This window comes from Pinus tabuliformis, chromosome Q (genome assembly GCF_031772625.1).
Source record: "Pinus tabuliformis cultivar Carrire ecotype Pingquan chromosome Q, CPIR1, whole genome shotgun sequence".
Lineage (NCBI taxonomy): Eukaryota > Viridiplantae > Streptophyta > Pinopsida > Pinales > Pinaceae > Pinus > Pinus tabuliformis.
Window position 1 is genome coordinate 180,260,717 of NC_142296.1, and position 27,903 is coordinate 180,288,619.

The 27,903-nt window shown below is 39.9% G+C and overlaps 1 protein-coding gene across 1 annotated transcript in view; it reads left to right on the forward strand.

The window, feature by feature from the left end:
• The first annotated feature begins 15,159 nt into the window (after nucleotides 1–15,159).
• LOC149218825 (uncharacterized) overlaps nucleotides 15,160–27,903 on the forward strand; it is a 37,593-nt gene continuing 24,849 nt past the window's right edge. Inside the window, exons 1-2 of the mRNA XM_089386642.1 lie at nucleotides 15,160–15,247; nucleotides 15,373–15,517. Of these exons, the coding sequence (XP_089242768.1) occupies nucleotides 15,160–15,247; nucleotides 15,373–15,517 (233 nt within the window). The remainder of the gene's footprint in view (nucleotides 15,248–15,372; nucleotides 15,518–27,903) is intronic.

Here is a 27,903-nt window from a genome sequence, read left to right on the forward strand (position 1 = left end):
AAGCAAAACAAACATAATCTTCAAACAGAAAATGATGAATTGAAGATGCACCTACATGAAGAGAAAGAGGAAAAACAAAGTTTGCTATGACAGTTGCAAGCAAAGGACGAGGCCTTGGAAAAGCTGCAGCGAGACCCATGTGAGGTAAAAAGTAGTTCTCCATCTTCATGTATGTTTCCTGATGATGATTTCATTGTGTTTGAAAATCATACCACAGGAATTGGCTCCAAACTGTTGAAGAGAATGGGGTATGAAGGAAAAGTCTTGGGCGTTAATGGCCAAGGCATTGTCAACCCCATCAAAGTAGAGGAATTACCCCGTCAGGCAGGACTTGGGTATGTCAGGAAAGAAGTTGGGGAATATGCTGAGACAGTTAGCAAACCACCAACAATGGATGATGAGCAACCCTCATCAGTTCTTTCCAAATCAAAAGAGAAGGTAAAAGATGTTGATTTCCTTTCGATTTCATCTTCTCATAGTATGATGTCTGTTGGAGATTTGGAGATCCCCATTATAGGGACAAACATGAGGCACCTTACAAGGATGAGGCATGAGGAGAAAGAAGAACTTGGTGCTAATAACCAAGGCATAACTCCACCTTTGGAGGTTGTGCACGAACATCCATTTGTAGGCTCGAGATACACTAAAGGAGAGTGCTCGAAGGTTTTAGATTCATCCAAGACATCGTCGAGAAAATAGAATGATGGGAAAACATCTCCATCGTCCCATGGCAATACCCATTGCAGGGAGAGAGCTGAGGCAAGCTCTCATCACCATACTGACATCAAAGACAGCAAAGGAAGGTATAGCCATTTTCAATCTTCGAATGTTCATTTTGATTATGATCATGTTGTTAATAACACACCAAGATCAAGGCATCATAAAATACATACCTTTTTTGGTTTACCTAACCATACCTTTTCAAGTGTTGGAAAAGAATGGTAGCACTCATGAGGCATGAAAGACCCTCTCAACAGCATGAAAAGAAACAGGTTAAGTAGATATGGAGGAAGAAAACCTACTGCAGTCATTGCGACAGAAATGGCCATCAAAGGGCCACTTGTTGGAGGCTCCATCTAGAGCAACGCCCTAAAGACAAAGCGTCGGTGCATGAAACAGGAAGAGCAGTCGTTCGACAAGCAAAACCACCTCAAGGAGGTGACCCATTCACATTAATAAGTGAAAAATGGTTTTTTTGACATGTTGTCATTTCATGGTGATTCTTTTGAAAATCATTTTTTGCATTTTAAAGTGTAAACATGATGATGTGTTCCCATCACTTGGTTAACAACAATGATGTTTGGTCATGTTTTGAGTCGTATTTTGAGTTGCATGTTAAAACTTTAAAAGCGATGTTATGTTTCCATCACTTGTCGAAACAATAGTGTTTGGCCTTATGTATGTAAATCATGTGTTGCAGTGATGATGTGTTTTCCATCACTTTTTGAAGCAACCATGATATGTTGGCCTTGTTGTCATAGCTAGAGTATTACGTCCATCTTGTTGTAAACTTGACCACCGAGTATGTGTTATAAACTCGTGGCAAGTTTGGGTATTTAGTTGGTCATGTCATTCAAAGCATGTAATTTGCAAAACAATGTACTACAGGATGCAGAGGTAGCAGGTGTCGATTCGTCGCTTAAGGCTCCGAAGAACAAAGGTTAAGGAGATAGAAGCGAGACCTTTTCAGGACACTCGTGATGCAAACAGGGTACAGAGAGAGTGCAGATTATTTTTCATGCTTTTGGAGGACCAAAAGATCCTCGGTGGGGAGGATTGATCTAGGTGGCTCCAGAGAGACACACGGGACAAAGAGGGCTCAAAAATCAAAGTGCTCAGAATGATGTTGACTCGGGACCAGAGCATAGATCTTGTTGTCCTAATCGTGGAGGTGCGAATGGCACTCCAATCCGAGTCCAGATGCTGAAGTTATTACGACAAGAGTTTGCCTTTGTTCCTTTGAAAATAAGGCATTTTCTCCTAAAAATGGCTCTAAAAGCCTTATAAGGAAAATCGCATCGGAAGAAGTGCAAAGGGTAGACTTAAGGTTGGGTTTTTAGAACCCCCGATCAGCGATCTCTAATTAATCGGAGTCAAAGGCAGGTAATCGGCGATGTCGGAGACTTAAGTCATGCGATCTGCGATCAAATCGATGATTGGCGTCGGCGATCAGTGTCGACGGATGCCAAAGGCAGAACCCCTAGGCCACAACGATAGCGATATGTGATGAAATCTCAGTCGTCGGATTAGAAACCAATCAACGACTAGGATTAAATCAGCGATCAGGAGATCGGAAATCCCGATACCAAAGGGCGATGCGATAGCAACATGCAATGTAATCTGGACCGTCTGATCAAGGAATAGATCAATGATCCAGATATAATCTGCTTATCAGTGATCGGCGAATCGGCGGATCGGCGATCGGCGATCCCTTGATATGCAGGGCCATTGACGGAGCGATATGCAATTTGCGATCAGCACGGACCCGATAGGCAAATAAAGCCCGATTTGATGAAATTTGAAATCTGGCTTTTTGGATTTTTCAATGTTTTCTATGTATCTTTAGTTTGAACAAAAAAAATTCCATTTTAGTGGTTTTGTTGCACCGATCGAGCCTTCTGTTCAAATGGCTTCTATTTCTAAACAACAGACCTCCGATTTGTAAGTGGCTTTGTCCCAAACATGTTATAAAACATGATGGGCAACAGAGAGCCGAGGGGGAGAAGGCCGAGAACCTGTGCTAGGGAGTGCTAGAGAGCCTGAATGCTGAATGCTGAATGCAGAGAGCCGAGGCGAGGCAGAGTGCCCGAGAGTCTGCGTGCCAGAGGGAGACAGGGCCAAAGAGCCTGTGCCAGAGAGCCTGAGAACCTATGCTGGGGAGTGCTAGAGAGCCTAAGTGTCAGAGACCTCAATGAGGAGGTTGCACTCGATGGAGAGTTGCCGCACAAGAGGGACAGATAGACAGAGATGGTTGGAAAATGCCACAAGTTTACTAAAAGAAGCCTGAGTGCCAGAGAGCTGGAAAACGATAGCGCCAAGAGCCGTAGAGGCATAGAGTTTGATCGAGGCAGCGTGAGAAGATAGCCAAAGAACCAGAAGGTCAGGCAGAGCCGCAGAGCTGCAGTGACATAGCCAAAGTGTTATAAAGCTAGATAGCCATAGAGCTACAGAGCCCGAGGAGTCCAGAACAATCTCCCTCTTCAAATCAATGCTGTGAGATCGATGGCCGAGCAAGCTTCAGCACATTGATAGCTTCTGTTTCTGATTGCGATAATCTAGAAAATTAACGATGCAAGGGAAGCCAAAGTCCAAAATGGTAACGGCCCTGCCTGTGCATCGACAATGTGAACAACTATTCACCGTGGATTGTTTTTCTAAAGATATGAACATCCACTTCTTCAGATGGCCCATGGTGTGAGGTATATGATTTGTTTATATACTTCTTCTTATTACATTATGTTGCACGGATCCTTGATTGATATTGAGGCAGGATCTTATTTATTATATGTTGTCATGATTCCTTGCTTGATTTGATGCGGAATCTTCTATATGATGTACTTTTTGTCATAACTCATCATGTTATGCTTTGATATCCCTTGTTGTATGTTGTTGGGATACTCTTGTTGTCGTCATGCATGTTTTTTTTTTGAAATCCCTTTTATGTCATATTGGCGGGATGTTCATCAAGCATGTTTTTTTGTGTCATACTGATAGGAGTCTTTTGATTGAGAGTTCCAAGTTGTGGAATATCTCTTAGAGCCACTCCTATGTGCAGCCATTTTTCCTTGTATGATCGTGACATCATCTCTTGTGTACATCACCTTTATTGACAACACTTAATGCAGTAGCCTACACCATCTTGACACCGGGGCTCGGAGATGTAGTCCCTCTTGGACGAACTCCGTTACCATCATCTTATGCTTTTATGTCTTGATGATTGTCTTGTTCCTCTTCTCTTCCGCATACAGATGTATTCATTAATGTTCTTTTAAAATGAAATTTTAACACATCACGAAATTAAAAGGTCTTGGAAGGGTCCTTCGTCACACCCGGACCTGGATCAATTTTTGATGGTGTTTTTGGCATGATTTGGTTGGATTCTCTCTTCTATATGGAGGCCGCAACCATGGGAGGCTAATTATGGAGGGTCATAGTTCTATATTTCCCTAGTCAAGGGCCAAAAGGTTGAGGAAAAATGTTGGGCCTATCTCCTTGAAATGGGGTATGCGTAGGGCTTGTTTGGGGCTAGAATTAGCCCAGATCAATAGGGAATTGTGGACATAACTTGGAAGAAGGAATTTGCAATTGTAGAGGAGGTTTGGGTGGAGAAAAGAAGTGTTGTTGCAATTTGTCAACAACCCTAACTAGAGCCCCAGATTGAAACAATGACACCAACCCGTAGAACATGTAGAGGTATGATGTGTTTATGTTGAGTTAGGTGCTAGTGGATGTCAAGTATAGGTTGGACAGTTGTGGACATCCTAAGGAGCATATTACATCAACAGCAACTTATGTTAAGAGAAGTAGCTGAAGGTTGCAGAAAAAGGTATGTTTTTCCTCTTGAGTTGATGTGATTTGTAGGTGGATGGGTGTCCTAAAAAAGGATAGTTTGAGGAGTCTGTTAGCAGCCAAGAGGAAGGGTGATCATAGTGTGAGGATTCCCTAACCAATTTGCAGATGCTACAGAAATGATTGGTCACTCATGGTCTATTGGACGACAGCGTGAGAGTGGACCAAGCGTGGATAGTGGATTGGGAATTTATGGTCTGTTGGAGGGTAGCGTGATAGTGCCCAAGTTGGACCCTAGTGTGCACCATATTCATGAACTTATGTGGTTGCTAGAGTGACAGTTGTTGAGTTCAAGGCTCTAATCAACAAAGGGCATTTTGAGTAGCCCTAGACTTGTGTGTGGAGAAGGACATCTACAGCAGAAGATGGGGAGTCCTCCTAACATGTTTTCATTGTTGGAAAAGGACTTGTAGCAGTGATAGGTGGAAGCCCTTCATGCCCTATGTTAGTATTCATTGGAGCACTGTAAGAAGACTATAGTGGGTTGAAGTACCTAAGTAGTTAAGGAGGAGCAGTGGAAAGATGAGAGTTGTTCACAAAGAGTTGTGAACAACTCAACGAGTGTCTCGATGTGTTCATGTGTTGATGGACGAACGGTCAATAAGAGAGTAGTCGAGGTTCATTAGCCAGATGGACTTGGATCATTGATAGCAGCAGTGTTGTAGATCAGGAGTCGAAGGACCGGGCAGGCATAGGGTATGACCAAGAGGAGTTGTGATTGCATGCTACATTAGCCAAATAGTCAAAGTATCTTTTTGAGGGTAGATTGGTTGTTGATGGATTGACACGAAGCCCCAGTTTTGTATTCTTGTACTAGTGGATATCATGTACTAGTGGATATTTGAGGGCCATTATCCCTGGTATGGGAGCCATAGACTATTGTATTATTCATTTTGATTAATATAATGAAGTTGGGTTGAAAATTGTAAAACATTTTCTATTTTTTGTGCACTAGTAGATTCACTGTTGTTTATATTCCATTGTGAAAACTAGAATTGTTGTGATACTTGGTTTGGTAGCATCAATGATTTAAGATTATACCCTAGCCACCAGTATCGTGGAAATTCAACATGGTATCAGAGCATGTTTGAGTTACTTTGAGGGACAATGAATCAGAGTGTGCACAGTGAAGCAACTCAGAGGGAGTTGTGGTTGTCTAGATCATGGAGCAAAGGGTTCATCTAAAGACATGGAGATGTGATCTTAACTAGCCTAGCAGTGAGATTAGTTGGGAGTTCTAGTGGATTGGTGGAGAGTCTGGGGAACATAGTTTGTTGTAGTACATATTGTTGATCATAGACTTCCTATGACTTCTCATAGATGGTTGAGATAGTGTGAGGATTGATTTGGCATGGGCGAGATTAGTATGATAGAGATTGCTTCATGTGATGGACTACAGATTGGTAGGCTAGAGTCTTCATTGAATCGTGATGTTGCAAATCTAAGCTTGGAGGGATTTGCACGTGTTATATTGGATCCAGGAGGATGAGTGCTTGCAGGACTGAGCCAGTGGATATCTTGTAGGCTCAGAGGGAGTCTAGCTTCAAAGGGAGCATCCCTATGGAGATTTGGGATCTTTAGGGCTTGAGGGTTGTGGAGCAGTTGGCACACAAGTATGGTTTGTGGGTGTGAAACCCAAGCATATGGGATTTGCACCCGAGCATATGGGTGTGATTCCATGAGGATTTTTCGACATGTGATGATTTGAGGTGATAGAGGACTTCAAGATTAACTAGGAGCATCGAAAATAACTCAAATCCAAGTTCTAAAACTTGCTATATGAATCTTTTGTTGTAGTTGTGGATTAATGTGGCACCTAAAGGAGGTCAACTTGATGTGTTAGATTGACACAAGTTATGTTTGTTGACACCACATGATTTGGTATAAATATAGGAGAGATGAGAGGCATTTCTCCTCATCTAAAAGAGCATCTCTGATAAAAGACACACCTGAGGCAGCCGTACAAGAGAGGAGACAAGTGCATGGGAGTTTTTGGGACTATTTTAGGTTTGTCCATGTCTCTTCTAGGGATCAAATTGCGGTAGAGGCAGCAGCACGCTTAAGGAGTAGTTTTGATGTAGTTTTTGGCATGATTTAGGTGGATTCTCTCTTCTATATGGAGGTCGCAACCCTGGGAGGCTAATTTTTGTGGGTCGCGTGCCTAGATTTACCTAATCAAGGGGTCAAAAGGCTGAGAGGCGAAATGTTGGGCCTATCTCCTTGAAACACGGTATGCGTAGGGCTTGTTTGGGACTAGAATTAGGCAACATCAGCAAGGAATTGTGGATAGAAGTTGGAAGAAGGAGGTCCCAGTTGTAGAAGAGGTTTGAGTGGAGAAAAGTAGTGTAGTTGTAGTTTTTCAACAGCCCTAACCAAAGCACTAGACTTGCAGTAGTGACACAAGCCCTTAGAACATGCAGAGGTATGATGTGTATATGTTGAGTTAGGTGCTAGTGGATGTCAAGTCCAGGTTGGAAAGTTATGGACATCCTAAGGAGAAGATTACATCAGTAACAACTTATGCCAAGAGAAGCAATAGAAGGTTGTAGAACAAGGTATGTTTGTCCTCTTCAGTTGATGTGATTTGCAAGTGGATGGGTGTCCTAGAAGAGGACAGTTTGAGGAGTCTATTAGTAGAAAAGAGGAAGGGTGATCCTAGTGTGAGGATGCCCTAACCAGAGTGTAGATGCTACAGCAAGGGTTGGCCACTCGTGGTCTATTGGAGGGCACCATGGGAGTGGACCAAGTGTGGACAGTGGATTGGGCATCTATGGTATGTTGGAGGGTAGGGCGATAGTGCTCAAGTTGGAGCCCAGTGTGCACCATCTTCATGGAATTAGGTGGTTGCTAGAGTGGAATTTGTTGAGCTCAAGGGTCTGATCAACCAGAAGCAGTTTAAGTAGCCCTAGACTTGTGTGTGGAAAACATCTACAACAGAAGATGGGAAATCATCCTAACCCATGTTCATTGTTGAAGAAGGACTTCTAGTAGCGATAGGTGGTATCCATATGTGCCCTATGTTAGTCTTCATTGGAGTAGCATAGGAAGACTATAGTGGGTTGAAGTCCCTAAGTAGCTAAGGATCAACAGTGGGCAAATGAGAGTTGTTCACAAATAGAGTTGTGACCAACTCAATAGGAGTCTCGATGTGTTGATGCATTGATGGAAAAATGGTCAACGAAAGAATAGCTAAGGTTCAAAGGCCAAATGGACTTCGATTGTTGATAGAGGTAATGTTGTAAATCGGAAGCCAAAGGATGAGATAGGTACAGGGTACTACCAAGAGGAGTTGTGATTGCATGCTACATTAGCCAGATGGCCAGAGTATCTTGTTGAGAGTAGATTGGTTATCGATGGATTGAGACCAAGCCCCAGTTTTGTATTCTTCTACTAGTGGATATTTGAGGGCCATTATCCCTAGTATGGGAGCCCTAGATTATTGTATTATTCAGTTTGATCAATATAATGAAGCTGGGTTGAAAATTGTAAAAGTTGTCTATATTTGTGCACTAGTAGATTTACTGTTGTGTATATTCCATTATGCAAAGTAGACTTGTTGTGATACTTGGCTTGGTAGCGTCAGTGATTTAAGATTCTATCCTAGAAACCAATATCATAGAAAATCAATAATGCATCCACTTAATATCATAGAAGATAGAAAAATAAGTATTTTCCATGATGAAGACATCAAATGAAATTGCAACTAGTAAAAACTATGTGTACAAAATAACAAAATAAAAGAATCAATGGCACTTGAATCAAAATATATAAAGCATCACAATGAAAAGATAGAATTACTAATTTATAAATTGGGTCTCACTACAGTAAGGAATAGCTTAGAATACTAGCATAAAATATCAAGAAAGGAGCAATAATCTTAACAAAAATTATGACCTCAATAAAACATTTGATAAAGTTTTATTTGACAAAGACAAGGAAATCAATTGTCTTAAGAGTCACATTCAAATTCTACCTAATGAAATAAAAAAAAATAATAATAATAATAATAAAAAAATTAAAATTAAAATTAAAAAAAAATTGAAGATAAAGGACATACGTGTTGTTGTGTAGACAATCCCTTCTATAGACAAAAATGATCTCTCTAGTCCTATAAGAGTATCTAGCAATAAACTACACAGACACATGCAGACTTTCGTAGTTTATATCAGAAAATACAAAGTAGGATAGATGACCTACCTCGCTCTGATGCTAAACACCCATTTATGGCATCCTCGATCTTCTCACTTCCAAGTTCAACTCTCTTTATGTCATTGTGAATGAGTACTTGCAATGAAGATCAAACAAAGACAATACAAGCATACATAGCATAATTCATTCTAACATAAACTATATGACACATCAAGGAATATCATACTAAATGAGTAATGCTTTACACACTTATGTAAAGTAAACATATGATGTATTTATTAATTGAAAATGAGGGAAGCATACAACCATATGAGCTTTGATGTTGGAAGCCTCCTTTGGATGAGTTTCCAAGTCCAAGCCAAGACCATCAAGCACTCCTTCTCCTTAGCAAGATGGGCAGCATTTAGGCATAGTTTTAGCATAGGAATGCAACCAATCAATGACCAACCAGTTTTTGATAGAAGGGATTTCATTTATAGTGAAGGAGAGGGAGTTAAGGATCCATAAAAGGAGAGAGAGGTTCCACATATTAAGGGGAATATCCCTATAGGTAGTATCAAGGACTCAAAATGGGAGAACTCAACCATATCCTTATTCACCTGTAACCAACTTGTTGTTCTTGAGGCTTCTAGTAAGAGAAGTTTCTCCTCCACTTTAGCAAAAACTACCAAAAGAGGTTTAACAAGGGTTTTCCTATCAAAATCCGCACTGGCAGCGCTAGGTCAGTATGCTACAACATGCCACTAGCACGGGTCACCAGTGGTGCAAAAAGCATTGATCTTGAAAACTAGGTTTTTAGACAAGTTTCTTCAGGACTCTCTCAAGGAAACTTTTCTTCTCTTATTTAGGGATGCTTCTATATATGTTTCATGGTGAATACACTGACAGCTTTCGTCATTTTTATGCTTCAAGATACGGGATGGGAAGTATGAAAAAATATTGTGTAACAGATGCCCCCTAAAGCATGAAGGCAGAACAGGGAGTGATGGGTGAAATGCTTTATAAGTCAAGGCAAGGACCCAGAGAAACACCTCCTGGAAACCTACAAATCAAGCATGATTCAATATATCTGACATCTTTGATGTAAATACGCCTAATAATACATCCTTGAATAGGAATCTAACAATACATGAATCCACGACATGGACACAGCCATATGTATGGATCCACGGTATGGACACAACCATCCAAATGGAAGGGATCATATGTATGGACCCACTGCATGGACACAACCATCCATATAGAAGGAATCATGTGTGCAATCATGAATAGCTAATAACTCCACGCAACCTGGATTTATCAAACGAAACCCAGGGTATTCATCTTTGTCCCAATCTAACTAAAGCATGAATCCTACGATGTGAATAGATGTTTCGGAGTCAAACATGATAGAAAACCACTTGATTACTAGTCAATGATGTGAACTGTTAACAGGCATGAGAGAAACCACCAATAATGACAATGATTCTCAAGGTACACCAACACAATCCACGAGTGTCAACAATGAAGCTGAAGTCGAATACCCATAGAATCATTCAATCAAAGGCTAGTGATGTGAACCTATCATCGAATGTGAAGAACTTGCCATTGATTAATGCAAGCTCCAAGGTACTAAAAGGGAGTTTCTAGATCATCCTCCTAGATAATGAGTTGGATTCGACAGGAAGTGATCCATCGAAGGAGGGACATAATTTTTCCCACATCATTGACATGAAACAAAGGATGTGGCAGAGTAGGTTGTTATCGCTTTTAATGGCAACCGTAGCATAAGTGCTTCAAGATATATAGAAATCTTCCTAGAGACAACCTCTAGGTTGATTGTAGACCAGTGCCTAGGACATCTTAAAGAGAGGAGTGCATGGAAGATTATCTATGGGGGATTTCAGTTGCACTCCAATTGTCACGTAGTTAAAAGGACAATAAAGGGGGCTTCATTCAATATGCCTTCATGAAGGTGAACTGAAGCCAACACATGGATCTGAATGCTCAGGGGGTAAATCAGGCCAACCTCAAAGAGAAATGCCTTATTCTAGTGGCCGACACACAACAACAAGCAGTCTTAATATCAGTGTTGTAGTAACATGGAGAGGAGGAAAGAAAGGAGGGAATTTGGTGCATAGGGTTGCCAACAGAATCCTAAGAAACAATGTTCCAGCATAAATAAGGAAGAGGGAGGACATGAAAGAGCGAAAGGAGTGGAGCGCTAGTTGGGGTTTCAGGCCATATGCTCATGGGCACATTTGTACCCAAAAGCTTAATAAAATATGTGCACATTACAGGTACTTAAGTAAATTTGTAGCTAACACAGGTATTGTTGCTACTTGGTAACAAATATACAATCATGAACAAGGGAGAAATTGACAGCTTCATCACACTATTTTAGAGACAGAAAAACATATATGGAATGAGATTACAAAGGGGAAAACATATTGCGAATTAATCTTCTTGGAATCACCAGGGAGTTTCATTAATACTTGAAGGGTCCAACTAACGAGTCCATTTACATTCGACAAAATATCACTCAAGTCCCTCATGAACAAGCTTCATAGAACCAAAGTGGAACCATAGAATTTGGACCTCTCGGGTGCAAAATTATGAAACTTGTATCAAGTGTTTCACCCCCTATTTATACAGAGAAGGGGGGCTTTGAATCAACAATTTTACAAAAATATCTTCGCCTGAGCTCCAACTGTCTCACAAACTAGCTGTCTCGACGTGCAAGGCTCTGCTGCCCCAAAATGATTTCATCGGGATTTGATTCCCTTCTTTAAAATACATAGAAATTACAGGAATAAAAGAAAAAAGGAAAAACTAAAAGATGATGGAGGAAGTGTCCCTTTGTTATTCCTATGAAGGCCCTCAATCAGGCTGCGTCTCTGCCATGATATGCCTTTAATGTTGTTCGGTCAAATCCCGTCGCTTTCATCTTAACTGCCCGACTTGACCACTCTCAGGAGTTGGTAGCAATCGACTGTGTTTACTTGTCACAGAGTAGAAATAGAGATCAACCTGGCAGTCCTTCGTTGTGCATCTGAGTGGAACTCCATGTTGAACCATTAATTCTTCCTGAGCTCCCATGCCTTCATTTACTATGTATTATGTTTGATGACCATTTTGGATATATGCTAAAAAATACCCTCGTCGTACCACTGAGTGGAAGCGAAATAGACATTTTAATGTTCATTGATCTGGGTCGTTGATCTAGGTTGTTGATCCAGGCCTGCAAGATTCCCACATACCACAATAAATTTCTTCCCCTACCAATTGCAATATTGCAAATTCTCTGTCGATATCGCATATCGCAAATTCCCTGTCGATTATCATATAAGTCCCTTCTCTGCTCGTCAATTGAGATATCGCAAATCCTTCGTCGATATCGCAAAAGTTCTTCGCCTATTTCCACATCCAAGTCCTGTCACCACTCCTTTTCACCGATTTCAATAACCCCCCCTCCCATCGATTTCGATATCGCAATCAAGGATCGCACAAATCATAAATCCCTCCTTCATCAATATCGTAGGTTCATCCTGCGGATTGTGATAGTTCTCTCCCCGCCGATTGCGATAAGTCCTCCCCCGCATCTAACAATACATGAATCCACAGCATGGATGCAGCCATCCAAATAGAAGGGATCATGTGTATGGATCCATGGCATTGACACAGCCATCCGAATGGAAGGGATCATATGTATGGACCCATGGCATGGACGAAGCCATCCATATAGAAGGAATCATGTGTGCAATCATGAATATCTCTTAACTCCACACAACCTGGATTTATTAAACGAAACCCAAGGTCTTCATCTCTGTCTCGATCTAACTAAAGTATGAATCCTACCATGTGAATAGATGTGTGGGAGTCAAACATGATAGAAAACCACCTGATTATCGGTCAATGATGTGAACCGTTAACAAGCACGAGAGAAACCACCAATAATGACAATGGTTCTCAAGGTACAAAAGCAAAATCCACAAGTGTGAATAATGAAGCTAAAGACGAATGCCCGTAGAATCATTTGATCGAAGGCCAGTGATGTGAACCTATCGTCGAATGCAAAGAACTTGCCATTGAGACATGCAAGCTCCAAGGTACTGAAAGGGAGTTTCTAGATCATCCTCCTGTATAATGAGTTGGATTCGATAAGAAGTGATCCATCGAAGGAGGGCGATAATGTTTCCCACATCATCGACACGAAACAAATAATGTGGCAGAGTAGGTAAGAGTGATTCAGGATTGTTGCAGAAAGGTCAAACAGTGTACAAGAGGTTAAAATTGCAGATGGGACTTCTCTTGAACATATTAGCAACATGACTCCGGAGTTTGGCAACATTTGAATCAATGTAGGATCAGAGGTCATGATGACAAGAGGATATAATCGGATGAGAGGCAAGTGGATTTCCAAAACCAAAGAAGGCAAGTGATGAAGTGAGGATAACCCAAACCCGACACAAGCGACAGATAAGTGTCATGTTCAAGAGAGACATGTTATCATTATACAAAATACATGACATGTTTACTTCCATTTTTCCCCACTATTTCTAGCGAGTACCTTATTATTTTTCATCGCAATCTTGAAGAGGATATCATATGCTTGTCGTATAAGTTCATCCTTCGGATGAATCCATCCTAGTAAGTTTAACGAGCCCTAGGAAGGAGTAACTCGGTCTCGTCATGGTGACAAGTCCTGCGTCGTTTAAGTTTTACGAGTCTGACGGAGGGGTAACTCGACATCTTTTTCATGTTTAGAGAGTTTGAAAAAGAGGAAAAAAGGAAACTCCAGAGGTCCCTTTTTGTAGATAGTCTCTTGAATCCGAAAAGGTAGAAAACAATATTCAAGAGAACCTCTTAGCCACGTGTGACCAAGGTATTCCTTTTTCATACAATAGTCTATCTCAATCCAGAAAAGGGTTAAACTTATACTGAGTAGACGTCATTTCATTTACTTTAACGAGTTCGAAACGACAAGTACTTGACTATCTTTTCATATTTCGAGAGACAAAAAAGAGGTAAAAGAAGACTCCAAGGGGTTTCCTTTTTCGTTTATTTTTTACGAGTCTAAAAAAGTGATCAATAAAACTCACTAGTTCAATCAAAATCAATCATATTCAACATTTATCCATGACATGTCGCTGCACAAGTAAACACACGTTACCCGTTACAAGAAAAATATTAAAATATAAGTAAAAATGTGCCCTAAATGGTAAAAATATCTTTAAAATTTTATATAAACTCATAAAGTATAAAAAAATTTACCATTTGTCATTTAGCAATTTGGAGAGCACTTTTTACCCCAAATTTCCACAATCTTCAGGCGAGGAGTGTGACCAATCCAGGACATTGTTCGATAATATGTTTGATGCAAGTAAGAGATATGTCCTGCCTCTGCATTTTGATTATGTTTTAAGTGATTTCATCCTTAGAGTAGGTAGTAAGGAGGGCTCAAAAAAATTATATCGAGGGTGATCAACGCAAGTTTTACCCATCGAACCCGCATTGCTCTCCCTGAGCTCAACGGTACCATCAAGCTGGAAGCGCGGAAAAAATTGGAAATAGACGCACTGGCACTGTGGCATAAAAAAATTCAAAACCTCCAATATGAATGATTGGTTTTCAAATTTTCTTCCATAGAAGCTAATAAAAACTTTGTTGATGGATGTTTCACAAGTGTTTCACTGAAAAATGGTGATTGAATGGAAGGAAAGAGGTCATGAAGCAAAAGACCATAAAGCAGCCGAAGATCCAAATTGCATAGGGGCCCTTCGGGCATGTGAACTACTGAAATTATTTTGTATCCCTAGGATTAGGACCCAAATGGAATTACTGTAACATTTAGTTTGATGGTGGGATGTAGATTGCCAAATGTTTATCATAGGAGACCAAGAACTCGAGATAGATATTGCAGACATCTATTTCATTACAGGTTTTTCCAAAAGAGGACAATGAATTTAGTTGTCTGGTTCTCATACTAGGTTAGAGATTACAGATATGTTGATAGCAATACATTGCCCAGGCTCTCGAAAAACAAAGAGTGGAAAAATAGATATAAAAACTATCACAAATCTCCCGCTGAGAACGATTCTTCATACCATGGATTGAATAGGTGGAGCTCTGGCCCTGCATGAAGCAACTAAGTCTCACTTCCAGTATGCAATAAACTGTCTTGGTCCTATAGTATTTAACTAGTGCGAAGGTTTGTTGGTAAACATGAAAGACCAACTCACTAAATGCAAGATAGGGAGATTGAAACAATTCAGCTATGGATCGATCTTGGTGACATTCTTCCTAGAACATGTACCATTATTCAGCTATTAGTGGATAGAGATGGAGGCTCCAAGACCCACCACGACTGTTGAGGTGGTGTGAGTTGATGCCTCGTCATGGAGGTGGTCAACAGATATATTTCCCCCAGCATTCTTTGGATGGTTGTGACAGCAACTCATCATGGTAGATGATTGGGCTTATGTCGGTACATATTTCCGGGGAGATCCCAACCTCCCACTTCCACCTGGCACACAGTGGACTGATTCAGGTAAAAAACTATATATATATATCTATATATATCTATATATATATATATATATATATATATATATCCAAGTTTTCTGATGTTTTTGTTTTATGTGAACTGAGATTTGAGACTTATGATTTTTGTAGATGTTGGACTAGAGAGACCTCCAGGGGTTTCTCCGATAGCTAGAAGGGTGGCTCGGAAGATCGAGGATGCACCCTATGAGGAGGGATTTGATCCGATAATAGAGATGGAATGCAACCTAGAAGCCTTGACAAGAGGCATTCCAAAGTATGCGTCTATTAATGAGGTGCCACTGCAATACCAGAGGCATACCATAGGAGTATCAGCTAGAACCAAGTTATCAGAGTTGTTTCATGCTACCATGAACACCATGTCAGCAGATAGCCATATCTCTAGTTTTCATTTTCTGCACTTATGTAGGCTCGAGAAGCCATGTGTCTTAGAACACATATTTTAATTTTTTGATGTTACTGACATTTTGAAAACTCTATATATATATATATATATGCATGTTTCACCTGTTTTATATATTGTTCCTACGATGTGATGATTTTCTTTTTACATGCGTCACAGATGAATATATAATACATGATTTGCCAATGTTTTTGTTAATGTATTTAGATGTCTTGGAATATGTTGATAGATAATGTAATCAAAATTTCTTTCCAAGGACGAACACATAAGTACATCCTTAAAATATTAGGGTTTCTGACAGAATAATGCTCGTTTAACTTTAATACAATAAGTTTCCAGTCAAGTTTAACAATTGATGCCATAATACCAAGAGCAATAGCTTCCAATAATAGTTTGACAACTGCACTATATTTGGCAATATTGTTAGTTGTACGAGCTAGACATATGCCCTATAAACTCACTAACTCACCATTGGGAGCATAGAGTGCCCATGCAGTGGAAGAGAGATTCTGTGTCCTACGGCAAGCACCATCAGTGAAATCGATATGAGGAAGAAGGTTTGTCGACATTTGCAAACCAAGTGGAACACACGGTAAGCAGGGAAAACATGTTCGCAAAAATGCAAACATTCATACCAAAAATTGCACACTAATGAAACACACACTAATGTACAAGGTATCTATGCAAAATCTAGGCATAATAGTTTTTGAGGTAGAGCCTATTACGGGGCTCAGACAATTGATTGCCATCATAGTCAACCAACTTGTACGCGCCCTTTTGTAATACATGTTTAACGATATAGGTTACATGCCACATAGGTTCGAATTTCTTGGCCCCTAATTGTTCATTAGTTTGATCATATAATAGGACTAAATCACCTTTTGCATATGCAAGAGGGGTCACAGTTTTGTCATAGAGCTTTAACTCATTTTTTCTGAGTCTCAGTTACCAATGCGGAAATTCAACGAGTCTCATCCAGAGGTTCTAAGGTGAAGTACCAGGGAGTAATTTGACACCTAGTTTTAAAGATGGGATTTCACATTCGATAGGTATGGTGGCTTCCAGACCATAAACCAGTTGAAAAGGTGTGAATCTGGTCCCCATTTTGGCAACAGTTCGATATGCCCATAATGTCGCAAAAATCATGAGATGTCAGTTATTTTTATGCATCCCAATGGTTCGTTGAAGCATTGGGACCAAAACTTTGTTAATATCTACAACTTGGCCATTAGCCTGTGGATAATACGGAGTTGAGCTATCATGGCGTAAGCCCAACAGAGCAGTGAGTTCTATCATTATGTGATTTCAGAAATGGGAGCCATAGTCGGTGACTATGGCTTACGGTACACCGAACCGAGCTATGACGTGGTTGAATAAAAAAAAAGCAGCAGTGTCACCGTCAACATTGTAGGTAGGCATCGCCTCGACCCGTATTGTGAAATAATCTATAGCTACAATGATGTATCCATTTCCCCCAGCCGAGTGAGGGTTACAAGTCATAAAATCAATGCCCCATTTAGAAAATGGGCCAACGGTGATAACTGGGTGTAAAGGAGCAGGTGGGGTTTGTTGCTTCCAGTTGTAAATCTGGCAAGCATGGCAATTTTGGACCGCAAGAATGCAATATTTGAAAATAGAGGGTCAAAAATAACCGGCGCGGAGGATCTTTTGAGTGGTGGCATATGCTGACATTTGACTGTCACAATCTCTAGAGTGGCAATCATTCAAAGTTTTCTCAACTTCTTCATGCATCAGACATCATCGATGGACTGAATCCACACCAAGGTGGTCTAAGGTATCCCCAAAAATGCGATAGGGTTGGGACTGGTACCGGATTCGACGCCACTCAGAGCAAGATAACTCTGATCAAAAGGTCTCAGTTTGGAGATATATGATGATATCTCCATACCATGGATCATGGGTGCTAATAAGGAAGAGAGATTCATCAGGAATCATCTCATCAGATACAACAGTTGTGTTTGCAGAGGGAAGGTCACAAATTAATTCAGCAAAAACAAGTGATTTCTTCGACTTAGCTTTAGTGAACTCTAAGTCAAACTCCTGCAGGATGACAATCCATTTGGAGTATTTTCCCCCAAGAAACTAATGAGACAGAATATAGGTCATGGGGTTGCAATCAGATATCACTACAATTTTGCGTAAGAGAATATAGTGACGAAAACATTGGACAACATGAACTACTGCCAATGCCAACTTTTCTACATGAGCATATCAAGTCTCAGCATCAAAAAGGTTATGACTCAAGTAGTATATAACATGCTCATTTATATTGTCATCATCCTGAACCAACATCATAACAATGGTATTGTCATCGGCGGCCAAGTACAGGAGATAATCGCGATGGTAATTTGAAGGATGCAACAAAGGTGCGTTAATGAGTGAGGCCTTTAAAGCATCAAGAACTTCGGAGCAATGTCATCTCAAATGAATGGGACTCCTTTCTTCAGAAGGTGAGTAAAACCCTTGGCAAGCTCGGCATAATTTGGGATGAAACGACGAAGAAAGTTTTCCTTTCCCTGTAAACTCTAAAGTTGATGTAAGGAAGATGGAGGTGGAAAATTGACAATGGCCTCCACCTTGAGAGGATCAATGTGGATGCCTTCTTTGGAGACTATGAAGCCTAAGAGATAACCAGATTCAATGCAAAAGACACACTTATGAGGATTCAATCAGATATTGTAGTGTCGATAGTGAAGAAAAATCGTGTGAAGGTGAGCTGGATGGTCTTGACGTTTAAGCGAATGCGTGGGTAAATCATTGAGATATGGCTGAACGATATTTTTAATATCATGGAAAGCATAAGACATGGCCCGTTGGAAGGTTGCACTAGCATTTTTCAAGCCAAAAGGAAGCTTTTTGTAGGAGAAAGTCCCCCAAGGACAGATAAAGGTAGTCTTGTGTTGATTAGCAGGAAGGATATTAATCTGATTATATCCATAGAATCCATCCATAAAGGAGAAAATTTCACTCCCAGCACATTAATCGATAATCTGGTCGATAAAGGAAGTAGAGTAATTATCCTTAGGACAGGCTCGATTGATATCTCGATAGTCAACATAGACTCGTATGGTTCCTTGTTTCTTAGTTACTGGAACGATGTTGGAAACCCAATCTATCAATGGGATAGGATAAATAAAGCTAGCTTTCTGAAATGTTTCAACTTCGCCCTTAATGGCAATGATGGGCCTCTACATTAGACACAAATTAAGGCCCATGCCTCTAAATTAAACATAAATTAAGGCCCATCTAACCATCCTTCAGCACATTAAACCTCTCTTTTGCATTAGATAATGTATTTTTAACTTTAATATGTTCATTAGGAAGGTTTATGGATAATTACATATTTGTGCCTAATATTATTTATTTTTGTGGAATATTGTGTGAATATTGGGCAGATTATGAAGATTTTGGGGAGGAGGTAATCTAGGGACCTTCTCCCTACTATAGGAGGATCAATATTAGATAATAAATCAACAAGATATTCTGGAATTATGGCACAGATTGTGGAACTCCAATGATTGAGAAAATCTAGGAATGTGTTCCTTGCCATTTAATGCAGATTCCTAGTATTGGAAACCAGATCCACTAATCAAGGTATTTTGGTGGGGAAAGCTTCCTCCTTTCATGGGGATGATTCCTAATTATTTTTTATAAGTACCAAGTCGAATTTTCCTCTAGGGGTTGATTTTTATTAGTATTCTTGTAGAGAGAACTCGTATGTTTGCAGCTCCATTGTCATTTCTTGCAGGGATGTAATTATATTGATGGAAATAATGAAGATTGGTGTCATGTTCAGCTTCTAAACCTTGGTCTCCTTCATAGAAATCTTCTTTTCCTTGGGCTTGGCCATCCTGTTGTGCTCTACAACAACCCCCCATTTCATATCATTTTTATTCACAAAACTATCATATAAAATGGGTCCCTTTTAGTTTTGATTGGTATCAATTTTGTATTATTCAAAAAGGTTCGAAAACAAAATGAAAACTTTACAAAAAAACCTTTTTGACAAACCAATTTTGGTCTTATAATATAAATAATCAATCTTTTATCATTGCGATAAAGCAATCGCAAGATCGCATATCGCAATGACAAAGGAGGCATAACTTAAAGACCCATTGGTTTTCTCCGATGCAATGACATGCAGTAGGCTATCGGATATCGGCAATCATAAGTTCCCATAATTAAAGTGCCTTTTGATCCGATGCGATGCGATATCGCTATCGGCGATCGGCGATATACCATGCATGCTTCTAAAGTGCCCATACTCCCAATGCGATGCGATGCGATATCGCTATCGGCAATCGGGGATTTCAAAAGGTGTCAATATAAAGATTTAAGTTTTCCCCGACACCCGATTGCGATAAAGCCAAAAGCGCAAACTTCAAAAAGCCGTTAAAGCAGAGGTATTACGATTAATTCGTATTTAAGGCCTTATTTTTTAAACAGTGATTCACCTGCGCTCAACCGCCAAAACGTCCAAGGCACGCTTAAACAAATCATGCGGCCGATAAGAGATATGATGAGCATTCAAAGGATTGGTAGGTTTTAATGGCCATTTAATGAAATAGTAAGCTTAAAAAATCATCTCATAGATTGTATCCGCGGCAACTTTAAAGTTAATCCCTCATCATGCATTGATCAATATATCTCACTCGTATTTGGTTTTCGCTACCAATTCTCTGTGTTATGCTTATTTCCACTACTGTGCAGAATTCTTCCGAAGTAATAGATTCAAGAAGAATGGGGAAGAAGTCTAAGAAAACCACAGTCGCTTCCACTGCAACAGCCACAGGACAAGCCGTCGTTGATCCAGCAAATAAAAAGAAAGCATTAATATCTGATACTACATGTTCAGGACTTGCCAAGACCACTTGGCAAAGTACCTATAATTTGATCGAAGCTGAAGAACCAAAGGTGACAGCAGTACAAGCTACAGCGGGTTCCAGTAGAAAATCTGATGGTACTTTGAAAGACTTGGCCGACTCTTTCCTTCATCGGATAGCGGCTCGGGAAAAAATTCTCCCATATACTGATGTAGTAAAGTGGGCAATTGAGGAAATCCCAATCACAGACAGAACTTTCTGCACCAGAGATGGGAGAATCTTTGGTTCATTCAAGGCTGATGATTTGAGGCAAATGTATCATTTTCCTGAGCCAGAGAAGAAGTACAACAAGGCATTTCTGGAGAAATTCCAAAATGAGAACGAAACTAAATCCGAACCCATTCGGGAATGGAGGCAAAATCCGGTGAAACACAAGCATGAAACTTCCGGTAAGTACTCTGTTGATTCTCTATGTTCTCCGTATTGTTATGCTGGGATAATGATGTGTAGATTGTGGGGGTTGCACGATTCCGCTAATTTCACTATAGAAATGGTTCCCTTGATGGAAGTGGCATGTAATAGTGAGATAATGGATTGGGCAACCATACTATCAGATAAGCTAGCGACCACAGTTCTTAGTTTTAGAACTAAAACTTCCGTCTCAGAAAGGATTATTCCCCCATTCTACTACAGTGCTTATATACTAGATACCCTATGTTTTAATTCTGAGTTTCCTGTACTCAGCTGGAGGTGGACTCCACAAGACCCCACGCCTATTCACATATACCATCAGAAATTGTGGAAGACTTCCTATAAGCACCATTTGTACCAAGTCTGCAACGGCTTCATGTTACCCATTCATTATTCTATTTTTAATAAACCTGCTCCCAAAATTTCTTACCAAGCAGGGATTGATTTAACATCAATAGGAAGATGGTTCGGAGAGGAGAAATTTACTTATGTAAGAATTTTCGGCAGCCAAGCCGAACCTCATGTTCTTCCTTTGTACATACCTTATAAACTGCTGGCAAGGGAGATAGCCTATCAGATTATTGCCGAAGGAGTTACACAAACTCTCAAGTAAAATAAGAAGCAGGTCTGGCCCTCCTTTCCTCTGAGATGTGGTGTCTACACTTTGCATGATTTCAAATATGTAGAAAAATAAGCTACGAAGATGAAATCATTAACTCTAGCGACTCTCCCTAACAGGCGATTTGATCCCAACAAAGTCGCCTATAATGCTCTTGAACAGGCCAAATTGACAAAGTTTGATCATATAGAAGATAAATTTGATGAACTGTTCTCCTCGGCTGAATCAATGTATCAAGTTAGATCACTGGCCATAATGGAATACAAAGATGAAGGGTTAGTTGAAGTCAACAGACTTAGAGAACAGAGGTTGCAAACTCTGCCTCTAGATCTGTTAGCAACAACCCCAGCAACAAGACCAAGTGAGCCTGAACAGCAACATTCAAAGGAACCGCTGGTTACAACAAAAGAACAGGAGAAGGTGCGAGAGGAAACCCAGACTAAAGAGCAGAAACAGAGCAACATAGAGGTGAATGTGGATACTCAAATTGATCCCAAATTGCTCCAGGAATGGCAGCAATTTGATTCAATTATCAGTAGTCTTGAATGTTCAAAGGACACTGAAACTTCGAAAGCGACAGATACACGGGAAACCACTTCACAACAGGTTCCAAGTGGAACCAGCGGCCTACCCAGTTCAAAGGAAGTAGAAATAATCCCAAAGGACCCTCCGATCAAATTATTTTGCAGATAGAAGAAATTCCTCCCTTGGATGTCTTCTATAGCCCAAGGCACAAAGCTGTGGTAAAACGACAGAGGAAGAGAAGAAGGACTGATCAACCTTCCCTTTTCCCAGAACAAACGGTCACAGGAAATGTGGTTTGGAAGGAGGAATTTGACCCCTCTGATGACCTAACGAAACTATCACAATATGCTGGAGCCTATTCGGCAGCAACAATAGACAAGGCATCAGAGGTGAGTCTTTTATTAAAAACAAAAGACCAGGAAATCTTTTTATTTCAAGCACAGCTAACAGAAGCACAGCAGAAAGCGGAGCAGGCAGAATAGCAATTGTTAACAAAACAACAAATAAATAATCAATTAACTCAACAATTGCGGGAATAGAAACAGAGGATTGATCACAGCGCAATCCAGAAGCAGAAAGAGTTGTCTGAAGCCTTGGCACAACTGAGGGCAGCAAATGAACAAATGCTGAAGTCTAAAGATGAGCAGATTGCTCAACTATCAGCACAGCTTGAGAAGACAAAGGGCGTTCCACAGATAGCCGAATTCAAATTAGAAGCATTACAGATAAATAATGCATTAATAACACAAATCAAGCTTCTATGTCAACAAATCGCCCAGTCGGAACCACCATGCGAATTGACGGCATCAATAAGTAAACAAACAGAAAAGGCTAGAACAGAATTGGATCAAGCTGAAGAAACATTAACTGAATTTCTTGACTGGCAAGATACCGATCAGGGACAAGCGGCAAATTTACCAAGAATTTTAGAGTCACATAAAGAAATATTGTTTACAGAATGGCAGTCCTAGTTAATGAAAGCAGAGAGGGCAATTTCAAGATGCAAATCAACCACAAGTAATTTGGTTGAATTGGTTAATAATACTCTCTACTTGTCAAACATGATTTCCCAATGCACTCCAGGTAAATTGACAGCGGTGAAAACATTGGAGCAGTCATGTTATCCAGATCTAGAGGAAAAGAGGAGATTAATTGCTGGAATTAACAGTTTAACATGGGACACCTATTGGTTCTTCTTGGTAAAACCACACAGTCAAAGAGCAGCCCTCAAATGCCTTACAGATGCAATCGGGTATATTATCCCCGATATTCAGGATGCCACCTATGCCGCCCAGCTTAACTCTCGCCTTAACAGACCGCTCAAAGTGGAGCCAATGCTTGCGATAAGTCAGCTCAAGTTTAAAGGCAAACAGCCTACTTGATGATTCATGCCGCCGACTACCAGGTTGCTGAAAAGGAGATATTCAAGATCATTAGATACCAATTAAGTAGGATTTCAGTTTCATAGATAGTTAGTTTAATTCAGTATTTATAGACCCTTTCATGTTTTTAGAAAGGGTCGTAAAGTTTTGTACTTGACTTAAAACCTGAAGTTGCACTACTGTACTTCAGGCATATTCTTTTATAAAACTGGACCAATCATTCTGATTTTGGCAAAGAAGCTTTTATGCAAATGTGCACTATTGTCTTTGTTTGAAAGTATTTCTGCGTTAGAGGAAGAATTTCAAATAGCAATTGATATTGGAGAGTGACTCGCAGCTCATATGGTACTATTATCTATGTCTGAATCCATTCTTTTTATATGAATTGTTATTTGATCGCCTTTGCTATTATCGAATATATGTATGTGTTTTAACAACATTTCTTTATTCCCTCCACTATTGGATGTTTATGGTAATGCTTTTCTTTTGATCATATATGTATTGATGATATAAATGATGAGTGTAGCAATATTGCGTTAATCACCTTGTTTAACTATTTAAGCAAAGTAATCCTTGAATGAGTAAATGTCCATGTTTATTAGATGGAGTCATCTACATGCCTGTTAATAAACATAGATCATCAAGCGCTACACTTCAAAGTACAATAGTTCCCGGGATTAGTAGTAATTCTTTTTATTTCGCTGATAAATTAAGTTATTCGCCTATCATTAGATTAGTCAATCAATCATTCATTCATTCTGTTTATTCATTGCTGGGAAACTGGTCCCATTATCCCCAGTCGGAGCCACCATTCCAAATGGAAAAGGAGCTGTATTATGGTCCGGACTGGGTGGTTATCCCCCAATGTTGATACAACGATTTTCGGGGCATCAACATTTTGGCGCTAGAAGGAGGGCCTCAACTGTGAATGGCAAGCAAACCTAAATCTGCAGGCCATTCTAAGAGTAATTCTTCCTCCGCATCACCTCATACTTCCCAATTGCATGCTGGTTCTCCAGTATCCAAACAAGAAGAAGAGGAATCAACTACCACTGCTCAAACCCATCATACTCCATAACAGCTAAGTCTTGAATCCCCTGAAGTTCAGTCTCTGATCCACAAACTTCAGAGCTTCTCGATTTCACCACAGAAATCTGAGGTATCGCAAAGCAGTGCGACTTCGCTGTTCAATTTACCTCACCCTCTCACCAGACTTCAGAGTGGAAAGCTCGGTATTGAACCTACTGAGTTCCCTTTACCCAAAAGGAAAAAAGCGAAGAAAAACACTAAAGGATCTGATAGTGAAACACTTTCATCCACATCCTCCATCTCATCTTCCCCAGCGCGAAGTCAACCATCCACTCCCCCATTACATATTGTTGTTCATCAGGGATTAGGAACTTCAACATCCCAACCTGCTCACTCCACAACATCAATTCCTTCCCAGACATCTGGAATTTCAATAGTAGTATCATCTACTACTAGTGTTATGATGGCAGATCCATGGACTAGGCCTGGTGCAGTCAACATGCCTGCACCATTGCATGCATTACCTGATGCTCCTGAAAAATGGCTACCCAAGTTTAATCCAGATGATGGAACACAAGCTGAGGAACATATTAATAACTTCATGTTGGCACTTAACTTGAAGGGAGTAACAGAGCAAGATGTTGTCGTTAGGCTTTTCCTTTATACTTTGCAAGGATCAGCAGGATCCTGGTATTTTTCTTTACCTTTTGGTTCCATTACCAGTTGGACGACTTGCCAAGAACAGTTTCTTACTAAGTATGGAGATGATAGGTCGTTGGCTACACTAATAAATGATCTCTCCAATCTTAGGATAGAGCATAGGGAACCAATTAAAGAATTTAATGCACGATTCAATAAACTCTTGAATAAAATCCCAACGGCCTCCAAACCAAGTGAGCAAATCCGAAGCGAGTGGCATATAACTGCCCTACCTGACAATATAGCTATTTTTGTAGACAGGGCTGGAAAACCAACTTTAGCTGAAAACATGAAAGAAGCAATTGCTGTGCAGAAACGTATTAATGCTCTAGAGAAGAAAGTTGCTCTTGAAGATAGAAAAACCAAAAAAGTTTCTTTTAAAGATGATTCAAAGAAGAAAACCCCTAAAGATCCATATGACATGGAAGGTCTTCAAAAGGTCCTCAAGACTATGTCTAATGAAATGGTTGAAATCAAAAAACAAGTAGCCGAAACCTCAACCAAAAGACCCTTTAGAAATTATAATAAAACTGAATCAAAACCACCAAATGTTATATCAAATGCAGATTCAGATCTTGAAGAAGGAGAAGAAGAAACATCTACACCAACTGATGAAGAAGAGGAAGTTGTTGAATGTCATGGAATGTGGGATTTTATATTACCTAACTCCGATACAGAAAACGAAGAAGAAGCGTTTCCTGTCACTACCAGGAGTAAAGGTACCTCCGAACCTGTTCAGACAACTTCGAAGAAAAGAAGTGCAGGTGCTGCTACAACAAAGGAAAAGGTACCCCCGAAGAAGCCACCTGTAACAATTCCACAAAACCAACCTTCAACCTCAAATACTCCTTCAACATCTAAAACTTTGGTAGTATCCGATTCAATGGATTACAATATTGTTGATGACATGAAAAAGACTAAGGCAAACATTACCATGTTTGAACTTAGTAAATTGAAACATCAGCAAAAATTGCTTCTCAAAGAATTAAATGATGTTCCTACTTCACCTCTTCCCAGTGCTAAAGCTGCAAATGATTCAGGACAACCACCTCCTAGTATGGTTGAAGCTACTAATGCGGTTCTGATTGGAGATAGATCAAATTCTCATACTCCACCTTTCCTTCTAACCTATGAAATCTACAATAGAAACCTGCACAACTGCTTGATTGACTCAGGGGCATCTTCTAACATAATGCCAGCTTCAGTTTGTTCCAAACTGAACATTGAACCCCAGAAGTCTGCCATTCATATTGTACAGTTGGACAAGACTAAAGTACAGGTTTTGGGAGAAATCAACTCCGTAACTATCAGGCTATCTACTGATCCCAGAGTTGTACAAAGGATTGATATCTTGATCACCGATATACCTGAATTTTATGGTTTGATCTTGAGTAGGGATTGGTCTGAAAAACTACATGGGTATATTTCTACCGATTGGTCACATATGTGGCTTCCCTATAACGGTAAGCCAAATCAAATAAGAATCGATCGGGAAAAGCATATGACCCATACAGTTACTGAATTTGAACAAGAAAACCAACCAATAGCATTTAATAACAACATTTTGGGGAATTATTCATCAGAGTCATTCTTTGGCAACTTCGCTGCCCAACCATCCCCTTTCTCAGTAAACCATTTTACATCTCAGATCGAAAATTATTCACAAATAGATAGGTCAAGATGTTTCAATGATACTGAGAAAACTGTAAATAAAATTGTTAATACTTCTTTATTTTGGTCGTTATATTTCAATGGTTCCAAATCTAGTGAGGGCTCAGGAGCAGGATGTATTTTGGTTAGTCCACAAGGAGAAAAAACAATGCTGTCCTGTAGGTTAGAGTTTGAATGCACAAATAATACAGCAGAGTATGAAGCCTTAGTCCAAGGACTATATAAAGCGATTGGCCTCAAGGTCCAATATTTGAAAGTGTTTGGAGATTCTGAAATTGTTATCAAACAGGTAAGGAATACAATTCATTGTCTTTCCACCCATCTCAAACATTATCAATCACTAGTACAAGAACTCACCTCCCACTTTTCGGCATTCAATATTTCTTCTATTCCCGGGTCTCAAAATTCGGTAGCCGACCTGCTAGCCAATGTTGCTTCCAAGCTCCTACCTTCCGAAGACTATAGCCCAGATAGATTTTCAGTAGAATTGCTTTTTAGGCCATCAATTCCCGACAATGTAACTAATTGGAGAGTATTCAACCATGATGAAGACATTTTACAGTTTTTAACTTCCGAAAAGTCCTATGATGATCAAATCATCGAGGAAAACGAGCATGACCATCAAATGAGAGGTAAACCCGAGGAGAATTCAATCCCTAAGCCTGTGGTGAAGCTTGAGGATCTTTATGATATTAAAGACAGGTTTAAACCTGTGACTAATACAAAGCTCCAAAGTTCTACCTTAAGGTTTGAATTGATAAACCTTGGCACTGAGCAAACTCCTCAAAACATTAATTTAGGATTAGGACTTTCCTTGGAAGAAAAGGAAGCATTCATTAAACTGTTACGGAAGAATAAACATGTTTTTGCTTGGAAATATGATGATTTAAAAACATATGATACATCCATCATCCAGCATACCATTCCAATGCTTCCCGAACAGAAACCAATTCAGCAGAAGTTGAGAAAAATACATCCGAACTTAAAGAGTCAAATAAA